The sequence below is a fragment of the Thrips palmi genome, unplaced genomic scaffold (genome assembly GCF_012932325.1).
Source record: "Thrips palmi isolate BJ-2018 unplaced genomic scaffold, TpBJ-2018v1 HiC_scaffold_3, whole genome shotgun sequence".
Classification (NCBI taxonomy): Eukaryota; Metazoa; Arthropoda; class Insecta; order Thysanoptera; family Thripidae; genus Thrips; species Thrips palmi.
In genome coordinates this window covers 5,139,170-5,160,508 of record NW_023144630.1, presented here as the reverse complement: position 1 = coordinate 5,160,508, position 21,339 = coordinate 5,139,170, and the positions used below count along the sequence as shown (strand labels likewise).

At 42.1% G+C, this 21,339-nt stretch overlaps 2 protein-coding genes across 17 annotated transcripts in view; both read left to right on the top strand.

The window, feature by feature from the left end:
• Nucleotides 1-21,339, top strand: part of LOC117648591 — a 282,401-nt gene that overhangs the window by 97,615 nt on the left and 163,447 nt on the right.
• The window catches only part of LOC117648574, a 41,435-nt gene continuing 30,993 nt past the window's right edge, over nt 10,898-21,339 (top strand). Inside the window, exons 1-2 of one of the 16 annotated variants that reach the window (XM_034391134.1) lie at nt 10,898-10,915; nt 18,413-18,647. In XM_034391134.1, coding sequence (XP_034247025.1) covers nt 18,630-18,647 — 18 coding nt within the window. In that variant the 5' untranslated portion in view covers nt 10,898-10,915; nt 18,413-18,629. The other 15 variants (XM_034391129.1, XM_034391133.1, XM_034391136.1 and 12 more) reach the window with 15 other exon arrangements.

The window sequence follows — 21,339 nt, the reverse complement described above, 5'->3', positions numbered from 1 at the left end:
CCATTTCAAGTCTAGTCGAGTCTTAAGTTTGTTCAGTCAACGTGTATATTGTTTATTAAAGTTCTAATTTTATTATTGATTTATAGTGATTGTATCTTTCCCGTTTTTGCTTCTGTTTTTCATGAAGTAAATTCCTAGACTCGTTTCAGGTTCTACTGCATAGTTTAATGCTGCTCGTGTTGTTTCCAATATTGTATTGCAGCTTTGGTTGGTTTGTGGTGATCAAGTGTCCACGATACTGTCTGTACAATTTTGTTGTAAATCTTTTCCACTTGGTTTCTTAAATTATCTTTATTCAGTAATATTCTGAAGCCATATAGTATTATTGGTATTATTTGTTCAACTATCTAAGGTACATTCAATTACAAAACCTTAACTTGAAGACTGATAAGTTCTCATTATGATCCTGAACCATTATGTTTTTAGTCACGTTTATGTTTTATATATTCTCTATAATCAAGATAACAAATGGGAGACAAATGGGTAAAAGGAAAACTGCGATAGTGCTCTTGGCAAGACTGAAGCTTATCGCATGACTGCACAATGCAAACATCACCTTGGTATTCAGAATTCAGAGTTGACATAATTTGTAGAGGCACACAATGAGACTGTTCATCACATTTGGTGACAGCTCTTGAGGCAACAGCCAAATCTATCTGGCCTAGAGCGGACAAAAGGTTGTCAATGCAGAGCTTCACACAATTTGAAAGTCTTTCTTGTAATAATATTTGATGGGGAAATGTTATGATGTAAATTGTAGCTCCAGTAGAGTCAGTCTGAGGGAGGGTCTACGATACTGAGCTTCAAGTGCAGTAATTTCCCCACGTAATGCAACAGAATTAAGTAAAGTCATTTCCAATTACATTGATTATTGTAAAAATGTGTTTCCACTACAAGCAAAGTCATTGATTTTAGAACAATTTCCAATTTTTCCTATTTAGAATTAAGTGAAGTCATTCCAATTACATCGATTGTTGTTAAATAAATAAATAATTGGCTGAGCGATAGCGAAGCCCGTTACTCAGGTGGGGTTGAAAAGTTTTTCCTGTCTGTGTGCGTGCGTGCGTGTGTGTCCGCACTACTCCTCCTGAACGGCTCGGCCGATCTCGGTGAGATTTTGCACACTTTTTGGGTATGTCCTTGGCTCGGCACACGCGAAATTTCACCATCCTAGCTCAACTTGTTCAGTTTTTATAGCCGAAAAACACCTAAAAAACGGCGAAAAATCGAGTTTTCTGCAGGCAGATTACCTCTGTCTTGAAGAAAGGAGGGTCTGGGGGGCGGAGCCTCCCAGCCCCGACAAGTTAAAAAGTTCCAAGGGTCAAGATCGTATTATTTGTAGATGAAGCAAGTCTATCTAGAACTCGCGCTGCTCGCTGGGGGCTCCGCCCCCAGACCCCCGCATGTGTGGAGCGCGTGCCGAAGTATTTTCAGTAAGTCCGTGGTGAGCAAAGGCAAATTTTCTAAGGAAGTAAATGTCCTGTTTCTTTGAAAGCTCTATTTAACCGCTTTTGACCATATAATAAGGCTACTTTTACTGCCCAAATAGATAGCTTGTATTGCATTGGCTACTGTGGCAGTCAATGGGTGCATACAAGGTCCGGAAAATATTGAAGACTGCTTTGACAAGGATAGAGGTGAAAGGAAAAAAACCTTAAGTCTCTACGACCACTCCTCGACCCCAAACATTTCTTTGTGAGTAAGTGAGTCAGTCAGTCAGTCGGATTGGGACTTTATAGATTCTTGATGATGATTGCCCAATTGCCGGTGGCGGGGTCCCGATTACGGCACGGTTTCGGAAATTCTCGACCAGACCTACCGATGGGGCGAATAAAATTTTTTAGTCATTCGGTCCCCTTTTTAGAAGATTGAGTAGCTTTGCACGGAAACAGTGAGAAATTTTCAACTTTTGAGATTTTTCCCAATTTTCCCATTAAATTTGGAATCGAATGGAAAAACCCGCAGGTCTCTACGACCACTCCTACCCCAAACATTTCTATGAGTGAGTGAGTGAGTCAGTCAGTGAGTCAGTCAGTCGGATTGGGGCTATATAGGTTCTTGATTGATGAGTGAGGGAGTCAGTCAGTCGGATTTTGGGGCTTTATAGGTTCTTGATGACAATTGATGATTGATTTTGAGTATGTTGCCGGTGACGGGGACCCGATTGTGGCACAGTTTCTAAAATGTCTCGACTTGACCTACCGACGGGGCGAATAAAAATTTTTAGTCGGTCGGTGACCTTTTTTGAAGATAGAGTAGATTATGTTGAATTTAGGCCAATTTAATCGTTTTTGAGAATGTTGCCGGTGACGGGGACCCGATTGCGGCACAGTTTCGGAAATGTCTCGACCAGACCTACCGATGGGGCGAATAAAAGTTTTTAGTCGGTCGGTCCCCTTTTTTGAAGATTGAGTGGATTTTGTTGAATTTAGGCCTATTTAATCGTTTTTGAGGATGTTGCCGGTGACGGGGACCCGATTGCGGCACAGTTTCGGAAATGTCTCGACCAGACCTACCGATGGGGCGAATAAAAATTTTTAGTCGGTCGGTCCCCTTTTTTGAAGATTGAGTGGATTTTGTTGAATTTAGGCCTATTTAATCGTTTTTGAGGATGTTGTCGGTGACGGGGACCCGATTGCGGCACAGTTTCGGAAATGTCTCGACCAGACCTACCGATGGGGTGAATAAAAATTTTTAGTCGGTCGGTCCCCTTTTTTGAAGATTGAGTGGATTTTGTTGAATTTAGGCCTATTTAATCGTTTTTGAGGATGTTGCCGGTGACGGGGACCCGATTGCGGCACAGTTTCGGATATGTCTCGACCAGACCTACCGATGGGGCGAATAAAAATTTTCAGTCGGTCGGTCCCCTTTTTTGAAGATTGGGTGGATTTTGTTGAATTTAGGCCTATTTTATCGTTATGAGGATGTTGCCGGTGACGTGGACCCGATTGCGGCACAGTTTCTGAAATGTCTCGACCAGACCTACCGATGGGGCGAATAAAAATTTTTAGTCGGTCGGTCCCCTTTTTTGAAGATTGAGTGGATTTTGTTAAATTTAGGCCTATTTTATCGTTTTTGAGGATGTTGCCGGTGACGTGGCCCCGTTTGCGGCACAGTTTCGGAAATGTCTCGACCAGACCTACCCATGGGGCGAATAAAAATTTTCAGTCGGTCGGTCCCCTTTTTTGAAGATTGAGTGGATTTTGTTGAATTTAGGCCTATTTTATCGTTTTGAGGATGTTGCCGGTGACGTGGCCCCGTTTGCGGCACAGTTTCGGAAATGTCTCGACCAGACCTACCCATGGGGCGAATAAAAATTTTCAGTCGGTCGGTCCCCTTTTTTGAAGATTGAGTGGATTTTGTTGAATTTAGGCCTATGTTATCGTTTTGAGGATGTTGCCGGTGACGTGGACCCGATTGCGGCACAGTTTCGGAAATGTCTCGACCAGACCTACCGATAGGGCGAATAAAAATTTTCAGTCGGTCGGTCCCCTTTTTTGAAGATTGAGTGGATTTGGTTGAATTTAGGCCTATTTTATCGTTTTGAGGATGTTGCCGGTGACGTGGACCCGATTGTGGCACAGTTTCTGAAATGTCTCGACTAGACCTACCGATGGGGCGAATAAAAATTTTTAGTCGGTCGGTCCCCTTTTTTGAAGATTGAGTGGATTTGGTTGAATTTAGGCCTATTTTATCGTTTTGAGGATGTTGCCGGTGACGTGGACCCGATTGCGGCACAGTTTCTGAAATGTCTCGACTAGACCTACCGATGGGGCGAATAAAAATTTTTAGTCGGTCGGTCCCCTTTTTTGAAGATAGAGTGGATTTTGTTAAATTAAGGCCTATTTTATCGTTTTTGAGGATGTTGCCGGTGACGAGGACCCGATTGCGGCACAGTTTCGGAGATGTCTCGACCAGACCTACCGATGGGGCGAATAAAAATTTTCAGTCGGTCGGTCCCCTTTTTTGAAGATTGAGTGGATTTTGTTGAATTTAGGCCTATGTTATCGTTTTGAGGATGTTGCCGGTGACGTGGATCCGATTGCGGCACAGTTTCGGAAATGTCTCGACCAGACCTACCGATAGGGCGAATAAAAATTTTCAGTCGGTCGGTCCCCTTTTTTGAAGATTGAGTGGATTTGGTTGAATTTAGGCCTATTTTATCGTTTTGAGGATGTTGCCGGTGACGTGGACCCGATTGCGGCACAGTTTCTGAAATGTCTCGACTAGACCTACCGATGGGGCGAATAAAAATTTTTAGTCGGTCGGTCCCCTTTTTTGAAGATAGAGTGGATTTTGTTAAATTTAGGCCTATTTTATCGTTTTTGAGGATGTTGCCGGTGACGAGGACCCGATTGCGGCACAGTTTCGGAGATGTCTCGACCAGACCTACCGATGGGGCGAATAAAAATTTTCAGTCGGTCGGTCCCCTTTTTTGAAGATTGAGTGGATTTTGTTGAATTTAGGCCTATTTAATCGTTTTGAGGATGTTGCCGGTGACGGGGACCCGATTGCGGCACAGTTTCGGAAATGTCTCGACCAGACCTACCGATGGGGCGAATAAAAATTTTCAGTCGGTCGGTCCCCTTTTTTGAAGATTGAGTGGATTTTGTTGAATTTAGGCGTATTTTTATATATTATTATATCGTTTTTAGGATGTTGCCGGTGACGGGGACCAGATTGCGGCACAGTTTTGGAAATGTCTCGACCAGACCTACCGATGGGGCGAATAAAAATTTTTAGTCGGTCGGTCCCCTTTTTTGAAGATTGAGTAGGTTTGCTCGGAAACGGTGAGAAATTTGTTCCCCTTTTTTTTAGATAAAGTAGGTTTTCTCGGAAACGGTGAGGAATTTTCAACTTTTGGGATTTTTCCCAATTTTCCCATAAAATTTGGAATCGAATGGAAAAAACCGCAAGTCTCTACTACCACTCGTTCACCCCAAACATTTCTATGAGTCAGTGAGTCAGTGAGTGAGTCAGTCGGATTGGGGCTTTATAGGTTCTTGATGAAGGGGGGCCTGGGGGGCGGAGCGAAGGGCAAACAACTTCCTCAAAATTTGTACACCGTTATTTCAAATTCACGTTATTTCACGTTATTTCATTGTTATTTCAACCTTATTTCAAGGGTATTTCGACGTTATTTCGCGTTATTTCATGTTATTTCTCGTTATTGCACGTTATTTCGCGTTACTTCACAGTTATTTCAACGTTATTTCACCATTATTTCAACGTTATTTCACCGTTATTTCAAAGAAAATGTACACCAAAATTCAAGTTGTTCGCCCCTTGGGGCGGAGCCCCCCAGAAACGAACAAATTAGGAGTAACCGACGACAGACAAGCCATTGCCTGCCGAAGGCTAGCGCCGCAGGCCAAGGTAGGTACGCCAGGCGCGGATTGTAGGAACAGGCAGCGAGACATCGCGAAGCCTGTTACGACAAGACGCGGTCTGGCGTAAACCTACCTTGTTTATGATGAACAATTATCATACTGAAAATGTAATTGTAATGAACCATGTAATTATATAAATAACTTATGATGAACCATTATAGTAAGTAGATATACTTTACATTGTTACAACAACCATTGTACCGTAGGCCGGGGTAATATGAGACAATTTCGGGGTAATATGAGACGCATGATTTTTATCGTTAGAATTATGATGCTCGTGGCATTGGATGACTTATCCCTGTCAAACTTCACGGCGGAAAATGGTACCAACAAAGAGTAATTAATTTTTTAGAGCAGTGGCTCTCTTTGTGGCCGAATAGCGAGCTCAGAGTGAATCTTACGCAAACCAAACTCCGTCTCATATTACCCCGAAATTGTCTCATATTACCCCGGCTTACGGTAACAGTCTGTACCTGACTAGCGAATGAAACATGAAACAAAATACTCATTTTTCAGAGTACGAGGATGAAGATTACTAGTTTTTGTGCACGATATGCTTGTGCAAAGGGGAACATGGGTATAATGTGATAAGGAACTTATTTTTATACCTTTATTGTGAACCATTTTGAAGTATTGTAAACTATTGTGAACTTTTGGAGAAAGTAATTGAATAAATAAATGACGAGACTAGCTACAATCAATTGTGTTGTTAATAAATCACATTACATTTGACGACACCTCTGCATCCTTTCTTCTCTGGATTCTGTAGACAGTTTGGGTGGAGGCACCTCTGGCGCCTCGGGTTCTGCATCTACTTGTTTGTCTGGGCTGCGCCAGCCCGGATCCCACCAATGTGGTGGAGTGATGGGGCGGTCTGGGTCGGGGACAGGGCTTTGGTACTTCTTCCTTGTTTCCTTGTACCCCATTGCATTCAAAGCCTTGTCAACACTGTTATAAATAGTCGTAAATTTACGACATTTTGTAGAACAATTATGTCGTTTTAAAACGACATATTTTGTTACGACTCAAGTCGTAAATATACGACTTGAGTCGTAAATTTACGACATATTTGTCGCTAATTTTGATAGCGAGACGTTCCGTTTTAAAACGAATTACGTCGTAAATTTACAACTTAATCGTTAGTTTACGAACGATCGTAATTTATCTATTGAGTATGTCGTGCAGTTATGACTTCAGTCGTACATTTACAAATCTTGTCGTAAATTTGTGTAAAGAATCGTAAATGAACGACACAAATCGTAAATAAGCGAGCAAAATTGCAACTTTTCATCAACTTTTCGGGGATTTTAGATTTCAAAATATGTAATCGCGATTACGACATTGTCGTAGAGAAATGATTATTTTGTCGTTCAGTTACGACCAAGTAGTTTCAGAACGATTCTTGTCGCTATCAAAATTAGCGACGTTTTTGTCGCTAATTTACGACAAAAGTTCTGACAGTGAACCTCTGCATTCGAGACCCAGACACCGCTGGGGATCTTCTGTAAGTGAGCAGCCTTTTTCCTCATCCTACGCTCCTCCCTGGTGGAAAGAGGTGCCCTTGTTACGCTTTGCACAGATAGCAAACGTATTTCAATGTGATGCACAACTGCAACTCTCTTACCTCTTCACGATGGCTGGATCAATTTCCTCGACCTTTGGAGTCGGTTGAGGGAGGGCCTTCCTCTTGGGCAGGGGTGCGAATTGCACTGTTAAAAATAATCGTAAATTTACGACATTTTGTAGAACAATTATGTTGTTTTTAACCGACATATTTTGTTACGACTCAAGTCGTAAATATACGACTTGAGTCGTAAATGTACGACTTGAGTCGTAAATGTACGACATATTTGACGCTAATTTTGATAGCGACACGTTTCGTTTTAAAACGAATTAAAAATTTACGACTTAATCGTAAGTTTACGAACAATCGTAAATTGTCTTTGGAATATGTCGTGCAGTTATGACTTCAGTCGTACATTTACGACTCTTGTCTTAAATTTGTGTTATGAATCGTAAATGAACGACACAAATCGTAAATAAGTGAGCAAACTTGTGACTTTTCACCAACTTTTCGGGGATTTCAGGTGTCAAAACATGTAATCGTGATTACGACATTGTCGTAGAGAAATGATTTTTTAGTCGTTCAGTTACGACTAAGTAGTTTAAGAACGATTTCCGTCGCTATGAAAATTAGCGACTTTTTTGTCGCTAATTTACGACGACACAATTTCTAACAGCGATTCGAACCGTGAAGTTCACACTAATTCGACCCCAGCGGCAGTGCCGGGCTGGTTTGAATATCGGCTAACTGTCCCCGTACCGTTTTTGTTACTTGTAGATACATATGAATGAAACACCAACATAGTATTACCACATAGCCGCTTACCCGAGGGGTACCTCACCTCGAAAATAGGTGTGCACTGACTGGTGACTATAGGGTAATTCTTTCCCAAGTCACCCGAGGTCCCAAAATCGATGTCTCGGATTTCGACGAAACTTTGTGGGTGTGTTCCCTATGTGGCAAAGAGCTCCAGAAAAAAGTTTTCAGTATTTTTGGTCGGCCCAAAAAATTTTAATCACGTATTTTGTAAAAAACACTGAAACCTGTACTAAAAATTTGTTTGTTGCCTGAGGGCGACCTGCCCGGTGGATTTTTCTTCTTTTCATGGTACTAAAAAAAGTCCGCGAGAGCCACTTTAAAAGTCACTTGTTCCAGGAGATATGGACCAAAAAATTCGTCCTGTGGTCCTGTGGTCATCTATCACCCTTATTGGTTTTGGGTTTAGCCAATGGAAAACCAAATAAAAATTGCGTTTTTTTTCGTTTTTTTTTCGCAGTTTTTGGCCCATAGTATCGCCATTTAAAGTCTGACTTAAAGAGCGCCATCAGACTTTTTTTTCGCCTTTTCAAGACGAATCGATTGATATAAGTTGAAGTCAAATCGGAGTATTTTGAAAAATCACCTTTTTTACGCATCTAGATTAGTTGGATCCCAATCGTTAAGGGGGGACCCTGGTGAAACTTTCAAGTAGGCTTCAAAATGATCCCAGGAAGTTGAAACTTTGCTTAATTATGAGGTTCATTATGGTGAGTTCCCAAAACAAAATTCAATCCAAAATGTTGAACGGTCTCTGAGATAAGTGGCTTTTTAGTGTTTTTTGGAGCGTTGGGGAAAAATCTTCCTGCGTCTTTCATGACGGAAAGTCTTGAAAATTTTTTTGGGTTATCCTAAAGATGTATGGAAGAGATTTTAGTGACGGAATTTTCAAATTCAACTTCTGTCCTGAGATAAGAGTTTTCAAATTTCAACATTTAAAAAAAAGTGATTTTTTTCCCTTTTTTCAAACTTTTAGGTGTGTTTTAAAAAAAGTAGGGCTGATATCAAGATTCCGTCACTAAAATTTGTCGACAAGTCATCAATGAATAGAGTCCATGCAAGACGACTCAAGTAGGTGTCAACCAGGAACGCAGGAAGTCTTTCTACGACAAAATTTTTTGTCGACTGAGCAAAGCTGTTAAGTTGAGCGTAGAAGCCAACGACAACTGATCTCAATGTTATTTCCTTCCAAATGATAAAGAAACTACCCACTTAGCTTAAAGGTGTTAAACCTGTTGAATCTGAAACCTTCTATGCACATTTTTATTTTTTCACCAGGGTCCCCCCTTAAAAGGGCAATTTGTGGGATTGAGCACCAGGAAACAGATACGTCTACTTTAGGAGATAAGCAATCACAATGTTATGCTGATCTTCCAGGTATGTTTTTGTTAACCTTTACTGTGTGCTTAGTGGCTCAGATGTATCTACTTTATTGTAGAACGCGTTGTTCGCATAATAATTTATGTATTTTTCCAGGTTCTTCAAGTTTCACCGTTTCCAGTGGTCCCGTGCCTGAAGGTTCGCATGAGATTGGGTCATCAAGTCCCGTAGATTTTGAGGAAAGCGAGTCCCAAAGAGACCTCAACATTCCAGGCATATCGAGTCTTTCTAATCATTTTTCCTTTCTAAGTGGTGCCTTCCTTTCCAATTATTAAATATGCGTTTTTTATTCTACATTTAAATTTTTAGGTCCTTCTTGCTCCAATTCCTGTTTCAACAGTGGATTGTCGAGAGAAGCAACAGCTCCTGACCCACCTGATTGTTCAGACAGTTTAGGTTCTTCTAGTTCTTTGGACTTTAACTTTTCTGCGGAGACACAAGCCGGGAACGATGCAACTCAGCCAGGTACATAACAAATCCTTGTTAAAATATATAAATAAAGTTAGTTTTTAGTAAAGGACAAATAAAAACTTTATTTACTTTCACAGGTCCTTCAAGAAAGCGTGGTCGACCAACGAAAAGTTTTTCAGAGAGTGGTGAAAGATCAAAACTTTTAAAAACAGAGAATCTAAAACTCCACACACCCTCTGAGGAACTTTTTTTTTTGCGACGGAGAAGGTTCTTCATCAGCATGGCTTCCATGAGGCTGCACGGGCATTTAAAGAAATCGTTGATGACCCTGAGAATTTCAGATTAGAACAGACCGGTAAGCAGCCTGAAAAATTTTCTCCTAAAGAAGCTCTTAGCATCTTAATTGACTCAGAATCAACGAAAAATAGCTATCTTTTGTGGCGCAGTGAAGCTGTCAAAAAAAACTCAAACTTAATACCTTCTTATAATTCTGTAGCAAAGGCAAAAGAAGCATGCTACCCAAACAACATTGTAGTAACAGATAGCTCTGCAGAGGTTGGTCTTCAGGATCTCTTTGATCATTCCCTAAGGAGAATAGTAAAAATTGGTAATGTTCTTGATGTTTTGGAAAACCTCAATTGTAATGAGCAAATGAACCTTCAGCTTACATTTAAATATGGAATGGATGGTAGTGGTGGTCATCAGCTGTATAAGCAAGGCTTTTCCGAAGGGGAGTTTGATGTAGGATCTGATGGGAATATATTCCTTATTTGTGCTGTTCCAATTGTTCTCAAAGTCACTGGGCTGGATGGGAAGGAAATAAGGAGAAACAAAACAACATCATCTACAAGATTTTGTCGGCCAATTAAGTTTCTATTTGCTAAAGAAACGGGGGAGTTTATCCGGAACATTCACTCAGAAATGACTTCTAAAGCTGCAAGTTTAGTTTCGGCTGCATTTTGTCTTCCCTCCGGGAACAAGGTTCTCTACAAACTCAAGTGTGTACATAGTACACTTCAACCTGGAGTGTACATGCATGCATGTTGACCCTTTGCGCGTCTGTGATTCGTGTCGCCCCGCTGTTGGATGAGTGGCCATGTTGCTAGATCGCGGCTGGTCGGATGTGTCGTTCGGTACACAATGGGACAGACCCGGTTGGGGCACAATGGAACAGCCCACTTACTGCCTAATTATGCCCCAACCCCTTCGTAAACAATACTATTTCAAAATACATCGAGTCCTTAACTATTGATATGTCTCCGTGTTGCATTTTTACTCAAGAGCAAAATGTGAAAGTGAAGTCAGTTTTATTTTGTTTTAATTAAAGGTCTTCCATGTTGACAGCACTCTTTGGGTATGATGCGTTTTCCGTATATGTGCTACTCAAAATACTTCCACAAGTTTGTCTTAAGAGTCAATAAACATTGGACTTTACATATGTCGGCGTTTAGAGCTCTTAAAACCTATCTTTTCGATGAAAAAACGCAGTGTCCCACCCTACCCTAGGGGTAGTCCCATTGTGCCCCAGACCGGGGCACAATGGGACAAGTGCAATGTTTTGGGAAAATGAAGAAATGTACCTGATGACATTAAAAAACAATATTACACATCCCGCCACTTTGAAGAGTACATGATTGACTATCGTTGAGAACGGCTTGGGGCATTCTAAGTCAAATAATCAGTTGCCTACGTCAATTTAAAGAAAAGTGTCCCATTGTGCCCCACTTTCCCTTATGATGAATCCATCACATCCTTAGTCAGTTTCGCGGAGTACGGATCCACCATGTACAAAGCACGGCGTAACAACCAGTCTGACGTACCCCACAGCGTGCAGTAATTGTCTGGGTGAAAGATTCTACTTTCGAGGATCAATTCGGGAAAATGAATGGTGATCTGATCTGTCATGGAATCAGCGGACCGTCGGGACATATGTCAATTTTGTTCACCACAAAAGCCATGCTCAATGTCCTTGTTGCTGCCGGCTGGCTTTTTATGGACGGAACGTTTTCAGCTCGGCCCGGCTGTCCTCCATCACGTCAGCTTCTTGTTATCTCTGCATTGCAATCTTGATTGCGTAAAAGCATTCCAGGGTCGTCGTGTCCGGTATGCAGAAGGGATATTATCGGATATTATGCTAATGGTGCAAATATTTAATTAGGTTTTCTTTTTATTTATCTTTCTGTTTGATCAGTAAAGTCGTATTGTGCTAATGATGCGAATAATTTGTGAATGTATTTGTAATTTGTCTTAGTGAATGTTATTTTTGAAAAAAGTTAAATCAAGAGTTTTTTCTGAATTGTTGCTGAGCGAAGCGAAGCACCCTGTTGGGGAATTTAGACATCCCAATTGTTTCCCCCCCCCCATGCCTTTAGTTTCCTAGATAGGTATCTTATTATTGATCTTAATCCTATATCCATATATGCATACATAGTCCAAGGTCAATAGTCCAACCTCTATAGTGTAAGCTCTATAGTGTAAGCTCTATAGTGTAAGCTCTATAGTCCAAGCTCTATAGTCCAAGCTCTATAGTCCAAGCTCTATAGTCCAAGCTCTATAGTCCAAGCTCTATAGTCCAAGCTCTATAGTCCAAGCTCTATAGTCCAAGCTCTATAGTCCAAGCTCTATAGTCCAAGCTCCATAGTCCAAGCTCCATAGTCCAAGCTCCATAGTCCAAGCTCCATAGTCCAAGCTCCATAGTCCAAGCTCCATAGTCCAAGCTCCATAGTCCAAGCTCCATAGTCCAAGCTCCATAGTCCAAGCTCCATAGTCCAAGCTCCATAGTCCAAGCTCCATAGTCCAAGCTCCATAGTCCAAGCTCCATAGTCCAAGCTCCATAGTCCAAGCTCCATAGTCCAAGCTCCATAGTCCAAGCTCCATAGTCCAAGCTCCATAGTCCAAGCTCCATAGTAGAACTTAAACGGAATAAAGAGCTAAGTCCAAAAAATGCACCAGAGGAACCAACACTCTCTGCTGACAATAGTTCCACTTGACATGTCTCCTAATTCCACTTCGTTGAAGAAATATAAGTTGAGATGACTCTGTTTTCCATTTTAGCGAAAAGTGATAAGTCACAGATATCCTATACGCAGTGACCTGACACTCATGATGTTCATCTCAAAATTTAACTTACATTTTTTGAACTTGTTATCATCTATAACATTCCATTGTTCAGTTTTAGATTTCCCTGCTAACAGTTTTTTGTTGCTCCTGAAAAATGGTCAAAATGGAGTTATTCCCTTCTTCTGCTTCCTGGATCATTTTCCCTGCAAGGTAACAAAATTGTGTTCCATCTGGAACAGGCAGCCCGGGAGTAGACATAACGGAACCAAATTTTGTCCTGATTCTGTTGACATAATTGCCTACAGATTAAAGCCTCGTTCGGACGAGCACCCGAGTTCTAACCGAGGTTTCAGGGGAGGTTTTTACTAACTTTATACAAGGTAGGTTTACGCCAGACCGCGTCTTGTCGTAACAGGCTTGGCGATGTCTCGCTGCCTGTTCCTCCAATCCACGCCTGGCGTACCTACCTTGGCCTGCGGCGCTAGTCTGCCTTCGGCAGGCAATGGCTTGTCCATCGTCGGTTACTTCTTACTTGATGCATGCTGGGGGGCTCCGCCCCCCAGACCCCCCTTCATTCTAGATCCCTTGTGACTTTTTAACTTGTCGGGGCTGGCCTTCTCTAAGGCAGAGGTGATCTGCCTGCAGAAAACTCGATTTTTCGCCGTTTTTTAGGTGTTTTTCGGCTATAAAAACTGAACCAGTTGAGCTAGGATAGTGAAATTTCGCGTGTGCCGAGCCAAGGACATGCCCAAAAAGTGCGCATAATCTCACCGAGATCGGCCGAGCCGTTCAGGAGGAGTAGTGCGGACACACACGCACACACGCACACAGACAGGAAAAACTTTTCAACCCCAATGGAGTAACAGGGTTCGCTATCGCTCAACCAATAACGTGTTAGAGTTTAGAGGTTTTCCCTTGGTTCTAAATAATCCTGGTCAGTCTCTAATAGCCTTCGTGCGTTTCTTGTGAGCTGCCACGGCCTCCTAGATCACGAAAGAAATTCACGGTGGTCTTCTGAACAACCGCTAGAGAGCAACACGACAAAAACCGAAATAAGTGCGCTTTGTCTCGATTTTCCTTCATGACTCATACTACCCCGTTCTACGGTAACCGCACGAACAAAACAAGAAATTCCACGCCCTTTTCTTGGGTGAAAGGACGGGAGCCAGGTCGAGCCGGTCTCATTGCCACTTGCCGCACCGCAACTGAAGTCTTAAGTGTCTGCTGCTATGTTTACTTCTTTCTTCTCAAAAGTAAGTGTATCTGTACTGTCAGTTTGTGTCATTAGTAAGGTTATCATGGACAGGACACGGAATGCCCTTGAGGATTAATAAGGAAAACTGGCGTTCCAGGATCTGCAAAATGACCAGTGAGTTTCCAACCTTGATACAGGAGAAAAATCACCCACAGGCACTGGCTTGTAAGGGAAAAAATTGACATGAAACACCTCCCCATCGGGTGTAAGGTCGTCCGGTTTTATTTCTTTCCCCCAGCCAAGAGTGAAGACGAAGATAGCAAAAGTGGCATAGTGGGTGGTGACCCTCACCTGCAACACCAGGTCTCAGGCACAAATCTCGGCAAATTCCGCCCGGAGAGTGCGTTCATTCGCATTTAACAACTTCAACCGCTTCGATCTGCCTTCGAATTCGACAATAGAAGCCATTGTACAACTTTCGATGATACTCCAGGAGCGTTTGGAACCTCAGTGAAATTGGGCTTTCAGTAGCTCCAGTAGACGATGGAAGAACTCATGGGCGCCTTCTTGCTAACCACTGACTAGGCAAGGTGAACTGGAATCAAAATAATTCGTTTCCCGATGTCCGTTGAAATTTTGTTCCATTAAACTGTAACATTAAATAGCTGGTAGTTGATACATGATACGTCTCAAAGCAGCAACAAGTCGATAACGCCTGCCCTGCAATATCCTTGCTGGTCAGAAATATTCAGCAGCAGACTGACTACGAAGACTGCATGTAATACATGTTCTGACTCACCCAACCCTTGTTCCAATATGCTAATTATTCTTTAAAATTTTTGCGAAAAGTGGAAGATATAATAGAGCCTGGAACACATCAATACAAAAGAAGACATTATTCTTTGTCACGTCATCAAAACCCACATGACAATAAATTGTAAGTATCAGATAAATCACCTGAACGACAGCGTTAATGAAGCAAGTATTTTTAATATTTACGAATCCGTATTTTAACGATGGGATATAATTCCAATCAAATCTATCACATGGTGCTGACAATGGGGATAAGTACTTAATTCTTCAAAAGCAACATCTTGAGCTCTTTCCGTCATTGGCTTCTTGAACCTACTTGTTAAATTTCTAAATAAAAGAAAAGAATGCGCCAATGTGCTATGCATGGTCACAACAGTTAAACAGGACAAACATTACCTCTTTGAGTTCTTCATAAGATTCATTGAGTTTTTTCTTCTCATCACTTAATTGTTTAACAGCCACATCAAGAGAGCAAATTTTGTCGTCTTTCTCAGTGCTTGCCACAACCTACCTGTTGAATTTCTACAGAAAAGAAGGGATCGTGACGGAAACTATATGTACTGAACTGTCGCAGTAATCTGTTAAACAAAATATGGACATCACCTCAATTAATTTTCATGTGCCTCAAGGTTTTTCTTGTCGGTTACCCGTTTTCGTAACTCGTCAAATTTCTGAAATAATATGAAAGCTGAACTACGATAGTGACATACGTGCACATATGATAAGAATGTCGAAGGTAATACCACTTTAAAATCTAAGTGTTGGGCCTCCAAAACATTATAGGCAATCAGCTTCGCTTCTGATGCATTAAGGGGGCAATACACTGAAAATGGCCCAAAACTGAGTTGTGTGATTGCTTCCATACAGCGACCGCGGAAGTGGGGTGCAGGGGGGGCGGCTGGCCCCCCCTGAAATGGAACGGGGGGGGGCGCCGCCCCCCCTGTTTTTACCGTTGTAGCGTCGCAAATTTCTGTATAGTGTCCAAATTTTAACCAAAACACGCTAATATTTTCGTAAATTCGCTGGCTTTCAGCTCGCTTTGCTCGCCTTTCTTGGTACTTTCCACTGTTTGATGACTTTTAACTGTAGTGCTCCATTATAGCTTGTATTTTTCATATTTCGATGGCGTTTAGCTCGCTTCGCTCGCATTTCACTGACTTTGAGGGTCAAAAGCGGCCTCCTAACTATTGTAAATTCCACATTACACACGGCAAAAGTACCGCCTGGGATTCCCAGGCGGTGCCTGGAAAATAGGCCCTTTTTCCCATGATGCGCCTGGGAATCCCAGGCGGTACTTTTGCCGTGCACGCATCTTATTAGCCCCCCCTTTTTCCCTGACACCCCCCCCCCCTTAACAGAAAAGTCTTGCCCCCCCAGTCATGAACTACTTCCGCGGTCCCTGGCGTTGTTGTGCGTTGTTCAAACTTTTCATGTGTCAAGGCCTTACAAATAGAAGCATTTCAAGCCCAGAATGGTGTCGATCGGACGTCAGGAAACGGAGCAGCAACCAATCAAATTTTCGTCAAAAGTCGAACTGGCGGGCGTCCCTCAGTCCGCTAAAATGAAGATATCTCGACCCCGTTTGCGCCAAAATATAGGCAATTGAAGCGGCCATGGCATGAACTAGGATTATGAACATCGAACAATCAAAAGTACAAAATTTTGCAAAAAAAACCTGTTTTGAACATTTTTGCAAAATCCTCAAAAAGTGTTTTTGGATGAAATTTTGTACTTTCGGTTGCTCGATGCCATATACGCTTCAATTACCTACATTTTGGCGCAAACGGGGTCGAGATATCTTCATTTTTGCGGACTGATGGATGCCCGCCCAGTTCGACTTTTGACGAAAATTTGATTGGGCGCTGCTCCGCTCCCTGACGTCCGATCGACGCCATTCTGGGCTTAAAATGCTTCTTTTCGTAAGGTCTTGACACATGAAAAGTTTGAACAACGCTCAACAATGCGTATGGGAAAATTTTATTGAAGAAACCTGACCGGCAGACTGGTGAAATTCGATATAATATGGCAATTACCTACACTCTTTTGGTTATATCCACACAAGCATAGTGCTATCAGTATCGCATGTGTCACAAACTATCATCCACCTAGGACCAAATCCACAGTTATAATAAACAAAGAAATAATTAAGAAAACAGTCCTAAGCCGCGAAACTCACCCGTCATCTGCTTCCCGGCAGAAACAAGAAGGGAGCATCTTGGCCAAAATTGATCCAGCGGCAATGGCAATTCAAACGGCAGGCTGCAGAGCGCTAGTCAGGACCAGGTTTGCGCGACAGCTCGGGGTAGCCAATAGGGAGACAGGATCCAGCCCCCCTACACAACTTAAGTAAGGAACGAAATCTTGCAAGAGTTTACCCGAAAAATTTTGCGTAACGTTACGCTGTCAGAGGCGGTGCGGTGGGAATTCTGGCCTAGCGTAACGTTGCGGGAAGGGGCAGACACCTTAATATGGCATGTGCTTCTAAAGTTCTGAAGTTGAGGTATCGTCTGCTACAAAGCCAGAGACAAGCAGCGCGCCACCTAGCGGCCGGTTCTGTGAACAGTCGAAAGCTGGGCCTTGATTGATTGGTCAAGAGTGTAGGTCTCAACGAATTTGACAGTACCGGCCGTTGGTCGTTGGCGTTCGGTGGCGCGCCGAGCAGCTGTGGTTCCTCATTTCCTTTTGTCCTTCAGTCGGCGACGACTGCACACTGTAAGGGGAAGTCGTATTTTTACAACTTTATTTTACATGAATACCATCGTAATTTTACAACATAAATTCGTTATTTTACGAACGTATTCGTTTATGGCCAAAAACAAAGAGAAATTTCACAATTTTACACAGATTTTTACGGTTAACCTTGTAAAATTACGAACTATAGATGTAATTTTACGAAAAATGTCGTCATTTCACGAACGAAAGTTGTCATATTACAAGCATTATCGTAATTTAACAAGTTGAATTGTAAATAAACGAGTAATTCCCTGTTAATTCTATAGGACAAAGTGTTCGTAAAATTACAAAACTTTGTTAAATTACAAAGAAAAATCGCAATTTAACCAGAAAAAATCGTAAATTTACAAAGAAAGTCGTAAAATTTTCAAGGTACATTATTAGTTCTATTTTTACGTTTTTTCGTCGAGGCAAACTAAGACCAACCTGAAAATGATATGGTTGAAGATATGAATTATAACGACTTTACTCATTAACTTACGAACAATTTGTACTATAGAATTAACAGGGGATTACTCGTTATTTTACAACAAAATCCCTAACAGTGCAAGGGTCCATCTCGTCTCGTGTTTCGCCACGAGACCGCGAGCTTACGCGCAATCAAGCATGCTTACACGAGAGAACCGACTGTAGCAACAATCAAAGCGGCGTTTGAGACCATTTGCACTAACAATTCATATCAGTGAATGCAGATAGAGTCTTATGACCTCAAGACGCGCTTAGGTTGATTCAAGCGGCAGAATTTCTCATGTTGGGCATGATTGGACCGCGAGCTTACGCGCAATCAAGCATGCTAAAGCGAGAGAACCGACTGTAGCAACAATCAAAGCGTTTGAGACCATTTGCATTAACAATTCATATCAGTGAATGCAGACAGATTCTTATGACCTCAAGACGCGCTTAGGTTGATTCAAGCGGCAGAATTTCTTATGTTGGGCATGATTGAGTGATTTCTCGTTGCACGCGATCTCTTAGCGCAATACGGCGCTGAGTCGACTTCGGTTCCAACGGTACAACTCTGTTCTAATACTCGAACTGTTCTTCTTACAGGTATCTTTCTTCACTCGTGCCGCTTCGCGGAGTACGCCACAGGCTTCCCTGAGCCAGCAACATTCTCCCTCCTACCTGTCGGTGACTCGACTGACAGCCAGGCGCTGCATACAGCTGGCTTGGTCGCTCCTGATTTCGCGCCCGACGCTGAGACATCGAGTGCTTCGCTTGAGCAAACCTGTTTCTCCCCGGTGGAGGGAGAGACGTTGTCAGCAAGATGGAGGACGACGGAACTGTGAGTTTTTATTTATGTGATTTGGAGCGGAATGGACACGTCGTGATACACTAGAGAAACGAAGGCGTCGTAGCTTTGCCCCGAGGGCGCGAAAGATTTACGCCCCCGGAAAGGCGTGAATCGTTTAGTGCCTTCGAAATGGCAGTAGAATTGTGCCCGAAAGTCCTATCACGTTGAAAACGGTTCCTGGTTTTCCCAGGAACTCCCTGGAAAGTGCCTATGCTTCTACCCTAGGCTTCCTGGGAAAACCAGGTAACGTTTTGAACGTGATCCTAGTTCACGCCCTTCCTGCGTGCATTCAACCATTCTCGCCCTTGAAGGGCGCAACACTTTGCGTCAGGCCGACTCCGGAAGTAACCTCAGCGGAATCGGAAATGGCCATGGTTGAGCCGGAAGTGGGCACGTTTCGGTCTATATAAGCGCCTCTTTTTTGGCATTTTATTTATTTGGACCGTAATGTGTTCACCTCCGGTGCGACCATGGCCATTTCCGGTTCCGCTGAGGTTACTTCTGCTATTGACCGGACTCAATTACTGCGTGTGTTGTTTTGAGCGCTAATGCACGAAATTAAACATGCGCTTTCCAACGCACTAACTTGTGCGCAACTTAGTGCGTGTTTTTCGCACGTTGCATGTGCAGTAAAACCTACATACCGTGAAAGCGGGTAATATGGACCACCAGTGGGTAATGTGGACCACCCCTAAAACTCTTCTATGTGATCGGTGATGCCGCCTACCAGTGGTATGGAAAACTGCGTCGGTCACTAGCATCCGAACTTGTAAGTTACTTGGCTTGAACCGATCATTTAGGAAGATTTTAGGGGTGGTCCACATTAGCCACTGGTGGTCCATATTACCCGCATTCACGGTAGTAATTTAGTGTGCAGATCTTTAGAAGCATTCTTGTTCATAAACTGAGGGCTAAATTGTTCACGAATGTGGACTAGTATGTCCGTAACAAAGTTCTCAAAGAAGTCTACTACGGCACTTTTTAGATTAGGGAACAAATATGTCCATAAGCCATAGACTTCATTTGTTTCCAAGATCTGGAGGCAACGTTATCGTCTAGTGTCCTACTGATGGACAAAATTTTAAACAGCCATTATATTGTCTCAATGTCATGGACAATTATGTATAGATTTGGTAACGCTTAAAAAGGTTTCCACCTTGGTTGCGATATTGTCCCTGGAGTTTGTCCATAGAAATTTTTGCTTCCAACTACGACTGAAATAGTGCATAAACATTCTCAATTAAGTGCTCTGAGCCTGTTATGGACATCCGAATTGTCCCTAAGGAATGAACTGGGGAGAAACTGAAAGGAGTGCCTTTGGGAAAAAAAATGATACCGAAGGTGGCTTAGTAAATTAAATTCAAAAAGATTCTTCGTACACGCTCAGACCTATATGAACTTTTTTCTCTCTTGCTTATAGCGGTTTTTGAGCAAACGTAAAATGTACTATTTCCTTCTTAACTATGCACAATTTTGATCGTTTTAGGGATATAATTGTCAATGGAGCATATAGAAATTGAAAAGTACATTGCAAATGACATTAAGTCCAGTTTAATGGACTATAAACATTATACAACGATCAAAATAGTGAATAGCCAAAGAGAAAATAGTACATATTACGTTTGCACAAAAACCTTTATGGCAAAAGATAAAAAGTCAATACGAGTCTGAGAGTGTACATCGTCAAGGAATCCTCGTAATGTTACGATGAATCTTCGTGAGTTTAAGAAGAAAATCAATCTGAGTGAGTGTAAGTAGAATCTGAGTGTCAGAAGAACCTTTGTGTATTTAAGAAGGTACCCTGATCCACCGATTTGACTTGAGGTTCCTCGGACCACAAAATATTTTCTTCCTTAGAAGGGCATAATATGCACGGGCCCACTTACCTCTTTTAGACAGGAAAGTGCCTCAAGAGAAAATTTTTAGAGATTTTTTCAGAACACTCATTTATTGGCTATTTTCACAGAATCTTCGTGAGTTTAATAAGAAAATCAATCTGAGTGAGTGTAAAAAGAATCTGAGTGTCAGAACAACCTTTGTGTATTTAAAAAGGCATCCAGGTACCCTGATTCACCAATTTGACTTGAGGTTGCTCGGACCACAAATTATTTTCTTTTTTAGAAAGGCATAGAATGCACGGGCCCACTTACCTCTTTTAGGCAGGAAAAGGCCTCAAGAGAAAATTCGTAGAGATTTTTTTCAGAACACTCATTTATTGGCTATTTTCACAATCTACACGATGAACAAGTTTTATTTTTTCTTGTATAAAGTTTTCAACAAGATTTGCGCACGGCACTATATTGTCTGCGATCTTGTTTATTTATTGCCCTGTGTCCGCAGTAAAACATCACTGGGAACATGGGCCTCTTATCCGCAACTCTAAAACTAGTCAAACCGACATGCTCTATTGCCTGGCAAAATGTCTACGCTAAGAAATGTTTAACACGAAGATCTCATTTCAGCCCACTTGAAAACTTAAAAAAGTTCGGGTCCACCATACCTCTTTTCAAAACTTTCCAAGCAGGATGAAGAAAAATATTGCTTACTACAGTCGTACTTCTACAGTAATTTCGATTTTGGCCCTCCGATGTCCGATGTTTCGCGATCGCACACTGCTTCTTCCCGTTTGTTACTGGATGATGGAGGGAACCCACTCAACGAGAGTTGAAATGTCTTTCATTTA